Source organism: Streptopelia decaocto (assembly GCF_964273445.1).
Source record: "Streptopelia decaocto genome assembly, chromosome: 4".
NCBI lineage: Eukaryota > Metazoa > Chordata > Aves > Columbiformes > Columbidae > Streptopelia > Streptopelia decaocto.
The window spans coordinates 2,839,564-2,855,446 of NC_138658.1; the positions used below are offsets into that span (position 1 = coordinate 2,839,564).

The window sequence follows — 15,883 nt, forward strand, 5'->3', positions numbered from 1 at the left end:
TTCTGCAAATCTAGACATTTAACTTTAAGGCATGAAGTCACCCCATCTCTTTTGTTAGAGTGGTTTCACTCTAGTGCAATCTGCTGCCAGAAAGAGCCCAGTAATATTTGGAAAAGTGGAATGGCAACTGCTGCTGGTGTATGTGGGCTAAATGAGTTGCTGTTTCCCTGGAGCTCTGAAGTGAGCTATTAATCCAGGTTGCTTTGGCGTCTTCAGCATTCAGCATTCATTCAGCAGATTAGTATGTTATGGATGGACACATCAGCAGTAGGGGCAAAAACCTCAGAGAGCCAGATGAAAGGTTGTATTGGAAATTCTCTGGTTGAACAACAGTAGCTCAAGTGTATTTTTAAAAAATAAAAGAATAATCAATGGCTTTTGAGTCTAATGTAAAAAAATAATCTTGCGTGCCATGTAACACGGAAGTGTTTGGACTAATTGAAATGCACTTCCAAACTAGGATATATTGAATGCAATTTTTGTACGTTACACAGCGAGTTTGGCATAATAAGAGCTCCTAAGTAATGAATTTTGTTCCCTAAAGTACAGGTAGACGTGAATTAAAATGTCAAATGTCTTTCATGTGAAAGAAGTTGAGCCACAAATAAGCTTATTTTTACTTCTGCTACTCCAGTGTTATCAGATGGACAGTCTCATTTCTTAAGATCCACTTGGGGTACACAATGTGTAACGACCTTACGGCTCTTCATGATACTGAGCTGTCAGTGGTAGATATGATTCTCTGAAGAACCATAATGTGTTTTTCCATCTTCTGCTTCTCCTCAGTGGCTGAGAAGACCAAAGAGCAAGTGTCCAATGTTGGGGGAGCAGTGGTGACAGGAGTGACGGCGGTGGCCCAGAAGACAGTGGAAGGAGCAGGGAACATTGCTGCAGCCACCGGCTTGGTCAAGAAGGATCCGCTGGCCAAACAGGTGTGTTTATTTAGTCTTTTCCAGGAGAAGCGAACGGCGAGTGGCCTCTCTGAGTGGTGCAGGCAGATGGAGTGTTGTCTTTTGTGTTTGTCAGTGGTATGAGCACAGGATGCTCTGTGTTGCACTAAACAAAGAGCAAAGAAAAGGTATTTTGTTTATAACTTTTGAGTGACATGCATGATCTGGGACCTTGAGTAAGACTGGGCATGGGACTTACTGTTCTGAAAAGTCTTTGCAAATTTGGATCACAGTTTGAAATGTGATCTAGTGGTGATTCTGAGCTCAGCAGCCTCTGGCTGGGGGGCAGTTGTAGGATCTCTGTACAGTTGAATGGGAAGACAACTGTTTTTCCAAAGAACTCAGGACTGAAAAGCAGCCCACAAGAGCTGCAGGGTCAAACAAAGAATCTCAGGTTTAACAGCACTATCGTATCTTCTGCAGATGAAGAGCAGAAGCAATCATGTAGCAGTCCACTGACTGGTTAGATATTACTACATGGCATTTAACGTCAAGATCTAGCTGGAGAGTTGTTATCTTCCATGAACTCAAAAATGTCTCCAAACTATTCTGAACTCTTGGGATTAAATTTACTCTAGCTCAGCATATAAAACACCCTGTAGATATCTCAATTTCAGCACCGAGGTGAACATCGAGTATTTGCACAATACCAAGAGTTTCGTTGCTGGTGCACTGTGGTCATCTTCTCCCACTTACACTAGAAGAAAAGTGTCCCCAGACAGCTGGTGGGAAAGATGCTTTATGAAATGCATATAGTGTTGTTTGGAGACAAAATTAACCCAGAAGAAACAACCTGCTTTTGTGCTGTTTTCTCTGTGAACATAAAATGGTTAGAAAAAAATAGGGTTATAAAGGATATTAGTATTTGCAGAAAAAAATATGCATGTCATATGCGTTTAGTGTGAACAAGTTCTAAGGTGTATCTTATTTCCAGTTAGTGCCCAGAAGAGCTATTAAATTAAATCCTCAGAAAGTCATCTTTGTCTGTTGTTGGAGTGTATTCCTGTCTGTCTGACAAATCCTATTGGTGCTTTAGTTTGAGAGGAAAAGGAATATTCCATTGTGGTGGGCATTCATGCCACTGGGGCAGATTGGTCTTGAAAACACCTCGCAAGCGGTTTTGTTCTCTTTCAAAGCATTTTCCTGAGGGGCTTTTTAGTTCTCTTTTTCTTCAGCTATAAGTAAAATGTTGCATTTGATGTGGCCGTGGCCCATTGTAAAAGCCGTGTTGAAGATATACAGAATCGAGTATCTAATAAAATGCCAAGGGATATGCCAGTATCATGTGGCCACAATAGTCTGTATACCTGGTTTCTGCTAAAGCTCTTTCATAGTTTTATGCTGTCGATATTTTTTTCAGTTTGTAGCTGTTCAAACTCAGTGTCCTAAGGGTCACCATTGCTGTAATACGCAATTACCTACTTTAGTACTTACCATACCTAATATTTTTTATATTAATAGATGCACATAGATCCTTATTTTAAGGAAGCAAATATCTGCTGACTTTCATTTAATTCTTTTCTGTATATTGTAAAGCTTTAATATGAGTCATGATGTCTGCAACAGAATAGAACCACATCTGTGAAATTAAAGAACATCCATAACATACATGCATATTATTCCAGAGCCCTATAAATAGCATCATTATTCTGAGCGGGTGCTTTGTTCTTCAGATATGCCAAACCATTCATTTGATTCTTGATACTGGTATTTTTAGACTGAGATTCTCAGTCATCTATGCAGTGTGGCCATCTAGCTGATCAGTATCTATGGCTCCTAGCAGAGTACATCAAAATTCAGTCACGTAAAGATATTCTACAGCCTCGTATTTTTGCATTCCTGTGCAGATGGAGATTGATTTTTCATGGGTTTTCTGGGTAAACCAACAGTTGGCTGGGGACCAGGTGTGCACATTCAGAATCCAGTGGGACACACGTTCCTTGTAGGAAATAGGGTGGGTTTTTCTGAAATAAGGTGCCAAGCAGGCATACAATCAAAATGCCAATGTAATTTTGTATATTTTATCTCTGTAAGGTTATGTCTCTTAAGGCTATGATATTTCTAGTCTAAACTGGGAGAGCACAACCAGCAATTCCTTGAGCTCGAGCATGGCTGGCAATGCCTTTGGCAGATTATATTTCCTATAGACATCTATTTGGGATTGTCCTAAAGCAAATGTCTGTGTCTCCCATGTGCAAGATGCACAGTGTAAGCAAGTCATGGGATTTGACAAGGGATTGCAAATGAAGCTTATCCATGAAAGTGAATAGTAGCACGATTACAGGCTGTTTTTTCCACAGAAGACTAAAAGGTATTAGCCATTAATCTATTATTTTAGTTGGCTTCTAAACTTGTGAGAAATGATTTCTTCCAGTTCACATGGACCCGTGTAACTGAGTCCAAATCCTCAACTGAATGTAGCAATCAGTGCCCTCCTGGGGTCCCTTCCAACCTGAATTGTTCTGTGAACTGCTATAAACTCAGCCCCCGTGCAAGCAGAGGAGTTTGCTGATTTGCCATCAATTCCAGAATCAGGGACTGTGCAATCCATACAATTGGCTGTTTCCAAACACATCTGCAAGCCCCTCGAAAACCAGTGCTCACCCTGGGATCTGCTGCTGCTGATCTGCTCACCTGTGTGAAACAATGCGTAAGATTATTCAGATTACAGAAGTTCTTTCATGCATTGACAGCATTGCTCAACAATTCCGATGCATGCTGGTGTTGAGCATAGAGCCTATTCAAAATGGTTTAGCTCTTTATGAACAAGTTGTAAATTTGAGCCTAATTTTAAAATCTGCCCATAATAATGCTGTTATTTGGAGTCACTGGGACTCTTCCTGGAAGCAGAAAAGAAGTTGCTTCTCTTTTTCATGCTTTCTTCTCTCTGTTAAGAGGAGATAAACTGGAGGCACTGGGTTATACAGCTAAAACATTTGTTTTAGATTTATTCTGTGCATGTTTTATTTCTGTGTACAGTGTAAGTGTGCTTTTAAATTAATCGAGGGGAAAAAAAGACAAAATTAATGATAATTACATTTACTGTAGAAATGAACATGGTTTTTCCTAAGTTAAGAAAGCCGTGAAATCCTTTGAATATTCTATTTTCAGCTCAGCATGAGCATATAGATCCAGATAGTACTAACAGGTACTAGCTAGTCAATATCTAGTGTATAATATTGCCTGAGAACAAAATGTGGATTATAAAGTTTATTATTTTCAGATAGGTAATTAACTAATTGAAGTTCTTAACCTCACTAAATTAACGTCATTTAGTTCTCTAACATCTCAAGAATAAATCTGTTGGTAAGTTCTATGATTTTTATGGTGATTAACGTTGTACCGTTCCAGCACCAAAACCCCCAGTCAAGCTGAAACCTCAAGGTACTTTGGGTACCATGCAAAGATGTATTTAGACAGATATTCTGTGCTGTAGATCTTACTAAAGTTAGAGTATCAGGGCTTGTCCTGACCATCCTTAGGATCGATATGATCTCTATGGATTGTTTTTAGTATCTATATGTGCTAAATCCTTTTTCTTTCTAGAGTGCCTCTTAGTTTAACACATTTATAGTAAATAGCACTGCAAACACAAACCTAAAATTGCAGTGGCAGATGATGTATGGATAGGTAATATGATTACAGAGCAGGTAATACATCTCATCGGTTTAATTACCAAGCTTTCAGGGAAAAAAGGCTGTAAGTGAAAGACTGTCAATTTAGGCATTAGGTTGTCTTTCTTCTCACATGTAAAATATTATTTGACTAAAAGCCTTTGCTGTAATCCCACATACCAGTGTACCATATACCCATATCCCATATACCAGTGTACAGGAGCCTTTTTCCTCCTTGTTAGAGGAGCTCTATGAGACACTATGTGCTGCTGAGAATAAAGACATGATGGAACACCTTGTAATTTTGATGAAATGAGAGCAACTCAGTTTTGATTAAGATACCAAGCATCCCAGCGTACTCCAGCCAGCTATTATCTGTTGATCTGGGCAATCTTGCTAGGAGGAGGGATGCAAATCCTGTAAGCGCCTCTAAAGATTTGTCTTTCAGTGGTAGAATGGAGGTTTCTTTTCTACTTTATTAAGCGCCTGTTTTGAAATGCAAGAGAGACCTCATCTTTCAAAGATTTCTGCTCTGTCTTGTTGCAAACTAAGATTCCCAAGTGTTCCCGAAAAACAAGTGTTAGTTGTTGGCTGTAGTTTGAAAAAGAGAAACAAAAAAGCTGAATGTGAAATATTTATATTTTGCATCTTAAAAATGCAGAGATGGGTGTAGAAACCCTTCTGTAGAAAACTTACGTGGAAATAACTAGAAACTTAAGACCAACATTTGGCTTTTACTGAAGTTTAAACGCATAACACAAAGTCCTCAGCACTGCTTTAGTAACCCCCTTGCTACCTGCATGTGATAGAAACGCTTTGCTTAGTACTTGAAAAAGCTCAAACAGACATTTTCTCATTTTGTCTCCTTTTGTCTTTTGGAGATATAGTTTGCATATTCTATTTGCTACTGTGCCATAATACTGACATGCCACATGGAAAATGTTTGAAACTTTTAAAATTGACTTTTTTTTAATGCACTCTTTTGTAAAAAAGGTTCCAGAAATAGGTGAAATCATGGCAAAATTTTGGTTTAGGTGGAACGGTGCATTTTGATAGCATATGCACATCTCCTAGTTTTCTGGCCATCTTTACACTGGGTATACTCCACAGAATACTTGGCTCATTGGAGGGTCACTGTTCCCCATCTTCTTTGCAGTCTGTAGATGGGCTGATTAATCTTGAAAAGCTTAGCTCAGAGATATCCAATTTAAGTTTTCAGAAAGGGGGTTAGGGAGTTTTTCCTCTTTTCCATTACCTGTTATGCTGTTAAGCACTTGATGTCCCAAAAGGCCGATAGACCCCAATGGAAAGCAGGACACTACGTGTGAATTACATGAGAATTAAGCTGCTGTTCTTTTGGGGAAATAAGCAGGTTTATTCATCTCCCTTAGAGCTTATTATAAGGAAAAAGTCAAGCCTTGAACTGAGCTAAGAAACCTTAGTAAGTGTTGTGGCAAATGCAGAAATAGCCTTCACCCCATTAACTTCTGGGGTTGGTGCTTTTCTGTAGGCACTGCAGGGCAGGCCGTGGGGTGCAGCAACATCTAATTGCCCTCCTCAACTACTTCTTGCTATTTATGGCTCTAATACAAGGTCACAGTAGAGCATGGATAAGTTTAGGATGAAATATGTGTAATCTAGATCCCCAGCAAGCCTGCCAAGCAGCCAGAGATCCAACCCTCTACAGCGGAGCCAAGCAGTGACAGTTCTGGTCGGATAATTAGTACACAGTAAACCTTCCTCAAGGGATCCAAAGTGTTTTAGATGGTGTCTAGGAGAAGGCCTGCTCAGGTAGTCACAACATCCATTAGACAATGCTTGCTTTCCACTTTCTATTGAAATCATAACAAGTGAACAGCACCCAGTTTGAGATAGGTTTTACCTTTTCCCTCCCCATTTTATTTCTTGATCTATGCATAATGTATGAGGGGCTACTGCAAACCGGAAAGGATTTTCAGCAGCAGTTAGTGATGTTTCTTTTTCTTCATGGACTGAGGGTGGAAAAACGAGAAGAGAGATTCCCCATGAGGGGATCCATGTAGCTCAGGATCGGAAGCACAGTAGACCCATCTTAAGAGAAAGAATTTTTTAGCTGTTTATTTGAATTCATGAAGCAAATGGGACTGTCAGTGAACTGACGTATGTCTTTGATTGTAGTGTAGCTGGAATGATTTATTTTGGTAAGGCTTTTCTTACTGGTCTCAGAATTAATGATGTTGTATTTTATTAAAACATCCATAACAAATCAGTTCTGTAAAGCTAATCCATATTCTTGAAACAGGAAAATATGATTTATTAGAAATCATAAGGCACCCACAGGCAGGTGACATTAATGTTTTCAATCTGCTTTATGTACACAGTCAATTCTCCCCCTTGTGACAGTGCACATAGTTTTTGGATGGGAAAGCTCAGGATTTGTTTAGGTTGTACAGAGGTATGAATGTCAGCAGACTTGTCAAATTGCATTACGATCCTGTACGAATGCTCTGCGTTGCAATGCAAGTGGCTTTGAGTCAATGATTTGTAATTTATTTCCAAAATAAATTCAACAATTACAACTGTGGCCACGTAATGCAGTTTCATTAATGCAGTTCTGTTTTCCTCTGGTGTTTCCACATGGGCAAGCCCCATGTATGTGGCTTGGCATCTGGTGATGCTGCACAACAACACTGTAAAACCAGCACAGAGTGCCCCAAACAGACTCCGAGGTTTACAAGCAATTTTATTTGGTGAAACATGCTAATGATGCGCACAGAAATCAGGTTGATAAATAGGAAGGCCATAGAAGTCACAAAGCCAGCGAGGAAATACCATGTTGTTCTTCTACCTTTCATTTGCTTTATGATAAGATCTCACCTGTCACTTCTCGACAGGTATGTGCAAGTTCTGCTTGCACTTCTGGATATGAATAGCTTAATTTTCTTTCACTCTGAACACCACTATTTGAAATATTTAAAATTAGACTGGGTAAGACAGAGGTGAATATGCACAGAAAATAACAATACTCAGGAAAAAGCAGATGGTGAAAGACAGGTGACTCCAGGTAGGAGTGCTGGAGTTCCTGTGTATGTTGAAGTGCTGGGTGGATTTTGTAAAGCATCCTGTGTTTTGCCTCCCTGGTTAGCAGAGAAAATGCCTTTCCTGCTGGGGGGCATGTTGATGATGTCTTTTCTCAGAGGGCAAAATAACAGTGTTTAAAGAAAGACCATGTTCGCTGTGTCAAAGCATTTCCATGTGCTGACATCTGTGACTCAAGCAGAAGAGTTGAGTCACAAAGGAAGAAAACTCGTGTGGTTACTTATCTAAATATCCCAGAGGTTATTGCTCTTCATTAATTCATGAACAAATTTGAGTTTAATGTAAAGGTCTTGTGAGTTTTCCCGGTTTCCTAAGGGTTTCCATGCTGTGCGATAACATTTTAGTGCAGATGGACATTCTGGTTGTACCTGCTGCCTTCACTATTTCTGACCGTAATTCCTCCACAGGTAATTAGGAATACATTAAGTTGAGGAGCTTTTAGGTGGCATCATATTGCTTTTTGTTCTCTAGCAATTGCTCAACCACAGATTTAGCTTTGACTTTGGAGGAATAAAGTGCCCCCATCCTTAACCTGAATATGCCAATCTCACTTGATCTCCAAGAACAAGAATTGTTTGCTAGCTGATAGAAGGGTGAACACATTCTCCACTAAGAATTGTTCATATGTCATGATAATGAGATAATATTAGTAATATCTACAGGTAGCAGAACACAAAAAATCCTCCCCATCCTTTTACCAGGAGAGTGACTTGGGAGATTGGACTAGATGATCTTTTGAGGTCCCTTCCAATCCCAAACATACTGTGATACTTTTGCATTTATGTTTGTCTGCAGTCTATGCACTTTTTCTTCCCTCTTGTGTCTCTTCCACCTCCTATATATATATCCCTGAACTCTGATTTCTAACCAGTCTAATATGCCTCCACAGCACATTCCAGGCTGCTGTCTTTGTGTCCTCAGTGCGTGTGTGGTCACTGCGTAATGCAAGTGTCCCAGGCCAACGTGGGGCTGGTTCTGTTTCGCAGTGTCCCGGTCTTTGCTGTGCATCCATCTGGGGGATTTTGAGCAGTATTCAACAGATTTTTGGGTTTTTTTCCCCCTGCTCTCTAAATAGTTGCCAATCCCATGTTAAATATTCAGGGAAGTGCTGCTTGCAGAGAGGAATGTGTTTAAGTTCTTCTGCAGATGATTCATATTCATGCCGACTATTCCTGTTCTTGCGTGCTGTTGGGTGAAAGATTCGGCTGTTTTGGATGGGAAATAGATGTATGTAACCCATGGCAGCTGGACAGGCTTAATAGTGGCATTTTGGGGCAACTTAAGGTGTGGGGTTTACAAGCTTGCAAACATTGTTGGGTTACAATAATGGTCTCCTTAGCATCTTCTCATGTTTCAGTGTTCCTGTCCTCTGCTGGCCAAGATGAAGTGTGTGAACTTTGGAAGTACAGGGAGCTCAAATGTGGTTCATCCAGTGCCTCCCTGGAAGTCGTTATCTTCATAGGATTTGTGTGTGATATCAGACATTTGCTGATGTTGTAAAAACCAAACATCATAGCTGGCAGATTATTTTAGCTGGTGATGGAAGCTGATGGTGCTGAAGTGACGTTTTGGCAAAGTGCTGCAGTGTGTGTTGGTCTGGCAGCCTCTGCTCAGCAAAGCGCTGCGGGGGGATGCTTAAGAAGTACAATGGCAAACAGAGGTGCTGGAGTGATGAGGGGTTTCTAAACTTCAAAATGAGTCAGGACTGGAGTGTGCAGGAAATACCTCTCTGTGGAGAAATGGGTTAATCTGTGTTTTCAGAGTATCAATCCAATGTCAGCATCTAAATTAAAAAAAAAAAAAAGAAAGCAAAAACCTGCAGGTTAAGGAGAGGGAGGTAGAAAGCAAGCAAGAAGGCAGAAGGATTTTATTGGGATTACCTAATTACTGGCAGTGCTGTCACTACTACTAGTAGAAAGGAAGTTTCTATGAGGACTAGTGATAATCAGCAGATAGCAGTGACATATGATAGACACCATTTTGGTGGCTGTTTTGACCACTGATAGAACTTCCTAAAGTATCTATTGGTTAATAGATAAAACTTTGTTTGTAGCCTGTGGATATCTGATACTTCTTCAAAGTTGCTGACAACGATGACCCATCTTTTCTGCAGTAAACTATCATTAACCTGTTTGGCTCTCACCTGTGTTAGGTATGTCCCTATGGCCTATATAAGGATTATTGGTAATAATTTTTTGGTTTTTAAGTACTTGTCTCAAAGCATGTGCTTCAAAAGCGTCTGTAATATATCTGGAGAGTGGAATTTGTTACTGGAGAAAGCTACATTGATTGTCTCAGATACATCTGAAAATTTAGATTACAAATCTCTTTTTTGCCAGTGGCTTGTCTGCTGTAAAATATTCCCTGTGAGGAAACTGGAGGTGTGAGCTGCTAAAGCTGTGCTGTAAAAAACCTGATTTTTGCAAGAGTGAAGCAGGCAGAGAACCCAATTCTGAAATGCATTGGACATATTGATTGCCCTCCAAACGTTTGGTGTTAACTTCCTCATCTGAGGATGTGAGACAAAGCAAAGGCTATATACTTTCTTTTTGTCCGACCTCTGCTGTACCTTTTCATTGTGAAATGTAATCCTTTCTTTATATGCTATTATATGTAAAGAAGATAAGGGATTTTCTTTTCCCACTAATTCCCTGTGATGGTATTATGGCCCAAAGGATGCGCTCTGGTGTAAATGTGTGTGCACAGCCCTGGAGTGGTGTGGAAAATTCAATTAGTATGTCAGGGTGGGTACCGCTCCTGAGACGTGTGTCCTTATCTATCCAGACAGTGTTTCTATCGGCGAGTTTTCATTCAGACTGGAGAAGGGAAGATGCCAGTGGTTGCAAGGAACAATCACGTCTAAAGAAATCTATTTGTACAGCTAGAAATGCAAAATATGCTTGGGGGAGGAAATTAGAAGGGCAACTGAACTGGGGTAGAGAACACTTTGAAGACCTGGAGCTTTTCCAAATTTTTTGTGTTTTCAGGAAACCATAAAACCTGTTATCAGTTCTAGTATTGAGAACTGGCTACCACCTTCTGATTGCTTCTTATGTGAAGTATTTATAATTAATTAAGCTAATAGTTTATAATCAGTCAATATTTTAAAGGTGTTGGAATGTGTGGTTTAGTTCTAAGCATGTATGGTATTGAATGCAGTCACTGGAACTGTCCAAAACCCCAGTTTGGTAGAATTCATCTTTGATTGAATTTATAGATGATAATGTGCACTTGAAACACTTCTGCTTTGCCTAGTGAATATACTTATGGCAATTAAAAATAACAACATTAAACTGTGGCATTGAACACTTCAGTTTATTACTTAACACCCAGCATATCTTAGAATTGCACTCTAAGACGTTTGGTTAACCCCCTTCTGACTTAGCTCATGCTTTGTGTAGTTGATCTGAACAAATGCTCCTTTTGAGATCCCTACTAGTGTCAGTTTTAATGGCTGGATCGCTTCTAATTTTGTGCTTGCAATATTTCATCCTACAAATCCCTCAAGATGTAACTGGCAGAGTTCAGATAGGCATAGTGTATGTAAATGATTTTTGTAGAGGAAGATCAGAGATCAAACAGAGCTGGAGGCTGAATTAATTTCCCGCTTTGGAGAAAATTATTCTATCAGGTCAAGAGAAAAGTCACAGGAAAGGTGATGTAAATACGAATGTGTTTCGCACTGATCCTCAGACAAAAGAAAGATTTCCCCATTATTTCTCATCCCCATCATGGTCTTAGAAATTTGTCTGAAGTGTGTCCGATATGTTTGGTGGTGCTGGGCCAGTGGATTTAGCATCTAAATGCTCTTCCTTGCCCACAGCACGGGGAAAGGCCACTGTGAGCACATATTTGCACAGCAGAAACGTGAAGGGTGAGGGCAGGGGGGTTAGCGATGGCTCTGTGACAGCGTGTAGCACAGGGCTGTCAGACCAACATATGGAAGATGGAAACTTCTGTTAATACTGGGAGTTTCGTTTGTATCGCTTGTTTCCTTTTGCTAGCTTGGAATTTATAAAACAGCCTTTTGAAATGGGGATGAATTTTTTTTAGTCATCATTATTTCTGATAAATTTCATGTGTTTTTATAGAAAAGTAAAATAATGGCTGTTTGAGTAGCTTTGGAGGAGGGCACATGTTCACATCCAGCTGACCGGCTGAACCAGAGCAGTGGACTTGCTTTTCATGGTCACCAGCATCATGTTTCCTTTACAGCCTATTTTTGGAAGGAGCGGTGTGCTCATCATTCACAGGAAAGGTACCAGATTTAGCAGTGCCTCTTTCCACCTCCCACACACCACCTATGCATCTATGAGATGGGGTTTTTAAATCTTAGGTCTCTCTGCAGATTTTTTTTCCCCTAAGCTTCATTTTAAACGTGTGCTTCATATTAATGCAGCTGGTTGGACTGCTGTAAATTCCTGCTGTTCCGCAAACTGAGAAATAGGGGAGGCTGGGAAAAGTAATGAAACTGGCTGGAAAAGCAACACTTAGACCTTGTTTGTAATATATTTGGAGTGGTATAAATGCTTTGATGACAGTTAAGGTGACGGTAGTGGATTTGTTTGTTGGCTTCTTTGCTCCTTAGCTCAGTTTGATGCCTGCAGATTTTTTGTGGTAGGTGGGAAGGGAACCCACTGAATGAAGCCTTTGCTGGCTCCTGCAGGAGAATCATGCTTGGTCATTCATCGTGGTCTGCAGGCTATGAGAACATGGAGAACTATCCTTTGTATTTGACCAGTTACACTTGCTGATTTTATTTCAAGCTGTCATCTCCAAGTTCGTGTGTTCTACAGACTCTTAAGGACATTCAGTTACTTGGAGTTTTGTCTGCACACCTTGGGATTTAAAATTTGCCTAAGAAACAGGTAATGTCTTTGACAAGGACAGATGGTGCTAAATCCACCCTGAGAGTGTCCATTGACAAAATGCTGTGGAGCGTCCACTGCTGGGCACGATGCTGACACCCAAAGGAAAAGTGTACAAGAATGTCCTAAGTGTGTCCTAAGCAGATCTTGGGCTGACTTTTGGGCTGTTCTTTACATTTAGCTGAGCATATCTGGCATTCAGGGGGACAAAAACACTCCATCGTAGCATTTACTAAAGCTTCTTTAGAAGGAATAAAACTTGAAATAATTAGTAGGGTTTTTTTGACAGGAACTGTCCCCTTGCTTGCAAAAACCACTTCGATGTGGCTGTTAAAATCTTGTGTTCCAAGCTACTGTATGTAGTATATTAATGAAGAGCTTCTGTGTTACAGTATCTCATCTCTTATGTCCCTATTGTAAGACTATCATGTAATTTCAGATTGTGATATCTGAGATGCATTGGATTGCTCTGTGGGTTGTTATTGTTAGTTTGTGGTTTGTTGTTCTGGGGTTTTTTGGGGGGATTTTTTAATCTATTTTCTGGAGGGGAGAAAGGAATTTAGCTGGCTCATTCCCAGACATTGTGGCCTTGTACAAAGCCCTACTCTGTTGATGACTGGCTCTCTTTGTTAAAAGAACACACTGTGCTTTGACAAAATGTCATTCTGCATGTGCCACCATTTGAGACTTGGTTGAGAGGTGAGGGCAAAGAAGTGCAGTATTCCCCTTTATCTTTGTATCAAAGGAACTCTTTTCCTCACAATGAGGTGTTGTATGAAGCTTCCCCACTTGTTTTGGAGCGAGTAATGAACAGAAATTTGGAAGATGAGCTAGTGGGATCCAAGCTACACAGTTAGCAATAGTAGCAGATTGTTTTGTAGTTGCTCTGATTACTACTATGCTTTCAGTCGTGTGTCTAAGTAGATTGGCTACAATAGTTTCATTAAGCAAAGTCAATCCTTGAGATATTTTCCTGCTGAGTTTTTGCTGGTTTTTCAGGCTCTGTGTTCAGAAGGGTTGTGATTCACTTCTGCTTTGCTTTTACTGTTGGAGCCAGACACACCACACTATTCAAATTTTTGTTAATCTCAACCATCATCTGGTAAAGTGGTACATGAGAAAGAAATTACAGTAATTGTCCTTGACAAACAAAAAAGAGAGTTTTACCACCAGCCATTATTGAATAACGATTAGAAAGAAGTCTCTAGAGGATGGAGACAAATGGGATGTGTAATTTTTCTGGCTTTAAAATGTGACATTAAAATATTTTGTTCTTCTTTGTTCCTTGTATTGTTCTGGCATAGCATCTTGAGTGTAGTCTTCTCTAATTTACTGTGGGAGTCAACGTTAGTCATCTGGGCAGGTGTTCCATTCCAGAAACATCAGATAACATCAAGATAGTACAGAGCAGCAAATAACATACTCTTACCATGCAAGAATGGTGTTGGGGTGTGTTAAATTCACCGCTTGAGCCCATTTGTTACATCTTTGGCTGCATGAAGAAGGGCTGTTTTGAGCCTGTCCGCACTAAATTCCAGCTTGTACCATTATTTCTTTGATTAGCCTGGTATGTCTTGAAGATTTTAAAGAATCTAGAATTTACCAGGGACAAGAGGGTAAGGCTGGTACGGTGGTAGCTGGGCAAAGGTGGCAATTGAATTATCTCCATTGGACAGTAAGTTTTTATGTCACTGTTTCTCTTTGAGGGCATGTACAACAAGGGAGGATGGGGCGAGACAGGGAGGGATGATGTTGTCAGTCCAACCTACTCAGCTTGCGTCCCATTGACTTGATGTTTGCTTTCTATTCAGGATTGTTCTGGTCTTTGAGTGCTTAATTATGCCATATAAACAGTTTTGTTTTTCAAGATTGTGTGGAGACTGAACATCTGAGATAATTTGGTGCATGGCCAGATTTCTTACTGAACACACAGCTCTACTTCTTGTTCATCAGCACTAATATAATTGCGATATTAGTAAAAAGATTAAGAAGCACAAAATCCAGGGAGCAGGATGTTCTTGTCGGAGGGGAACTGTTTGGTTCTTCAGCTGTGAATACAAAAAAATCAAGTTTAGTCAAGCATTGCATGGAAGTGCTTCGCAATTAAAAAAGGCACAAGGGGAGTTGTGCTATTGAGCAGATCAACCAGACTCTCATGTGTTTTGTTTTCCTGAAGTATTTTATTAATATGCGTCTAGTTCATTGTATGTGCTCTGAGCAGTGATGGCGTATACTGCCTTTTAAATTTTTCCCTTATGAAAGACCAGCATATTTCTAATCTGTATGCAGGCAACTTAATCTTGTAGTACGTAACAATTGTTTAGAACTATCCTGATTTTTCTTTTTGTTTTTATTTTGTGATCTGATACCAGACAGAGCAATCACAAAGCTGGTGAAGTTTGTGTTCTTGAGCAGTTATTTTATGAGGACAGAATGGTACAACACTCTGTATTCTGGTCTTTGCCCTTCATGTCCATCATTGGAAAGGAGATTAGGCAGAAAGAGACCAGAGGGAAGGTTTTGACTCCTGTAGAGTTTGGATTCTTTGAAAAGTCTTTGTTCTTATTAGTGGTTGTGATCAAGGATCTAGACAGGTTTACAACAGGGAGGCATCTCAGGAGAACAGATCTGCAGCTATTAGAATTTAGGTGAGAAGTCTATAATTTTGCATCACAGTAATTACCCTTTTAAATTTCAGAGGAAGAATGTTGCCTTGCTTATTTTTGTCATACCTTCTAGTGCATACTAATTCTTCCATCCTTGTGATTAAAGTATTATCTTAGTACTTGGGCTATATTTGCAGTGTTTCCTACCGGAACGCACATGCAGTAGCATGAGATAAGCTAGCAGTACCATTCTAGGCATGTTTTTCTTGCCAATGTCTGTCTTCTGTGCCACATTATTTAGACAGGATTGGCTCAAGTGCTGCATAAAAATGTTTATTTTTGTTTGAGAAAAGAGGTGGGAAACGGAGTCAAATGTTCAGTGCCAGTTAGCATTTGAAGACATTAACCTGAAGCTGATCCATGTTGAAACTTCTCTTTCCGGACCAGATCCACCAAAACCACGTTCCCCAATTGCAAGGGGTTTTGTTCTGAGCACCCACAGTATTTTGGGAGGTACTTTTTCATTTTATCCAAGAAAAAAAATGCAACCGAAATGTAACTCGCTAGAACGGGCTCCTCAAACATTTAAACTGACAAAAATCATTAGTCCGTACACTCTGAAAAGCACGTGGATTATTTCAAAGAACTTAAAAGCCAAATGTCACTTTTCATCTTCAGAACAGATGCTTCCAGTGTGTTGGGAATGCGAGGCAGGAAGCTTGGATTTCTCTTGCTGTTTGGGAGGCAGAAGACTATAAGCTACATTA

General features: G+C 40.0%; 1 protein-coding gene across 1 annotated transcript in view; it reads left to right on the plus strand.

The window, feature by feature from the left end:
• SNCA (synuclein alpha) overlaps positions 1–15,883 on the plus strand; it is a 50,497-nt gene that overhangs the window by 14,475 nt on the left and 20,139 nt on the right. The window contains exon 4 of the mRNA XM_082051011.1: positions 787–932. Coding sequence (XP_081907137.1) covers positions 787–932 — 146 coding nt within the window. The remainder of the gene's footprint in view (positions 1–786; positions 933–15,883) is intronic.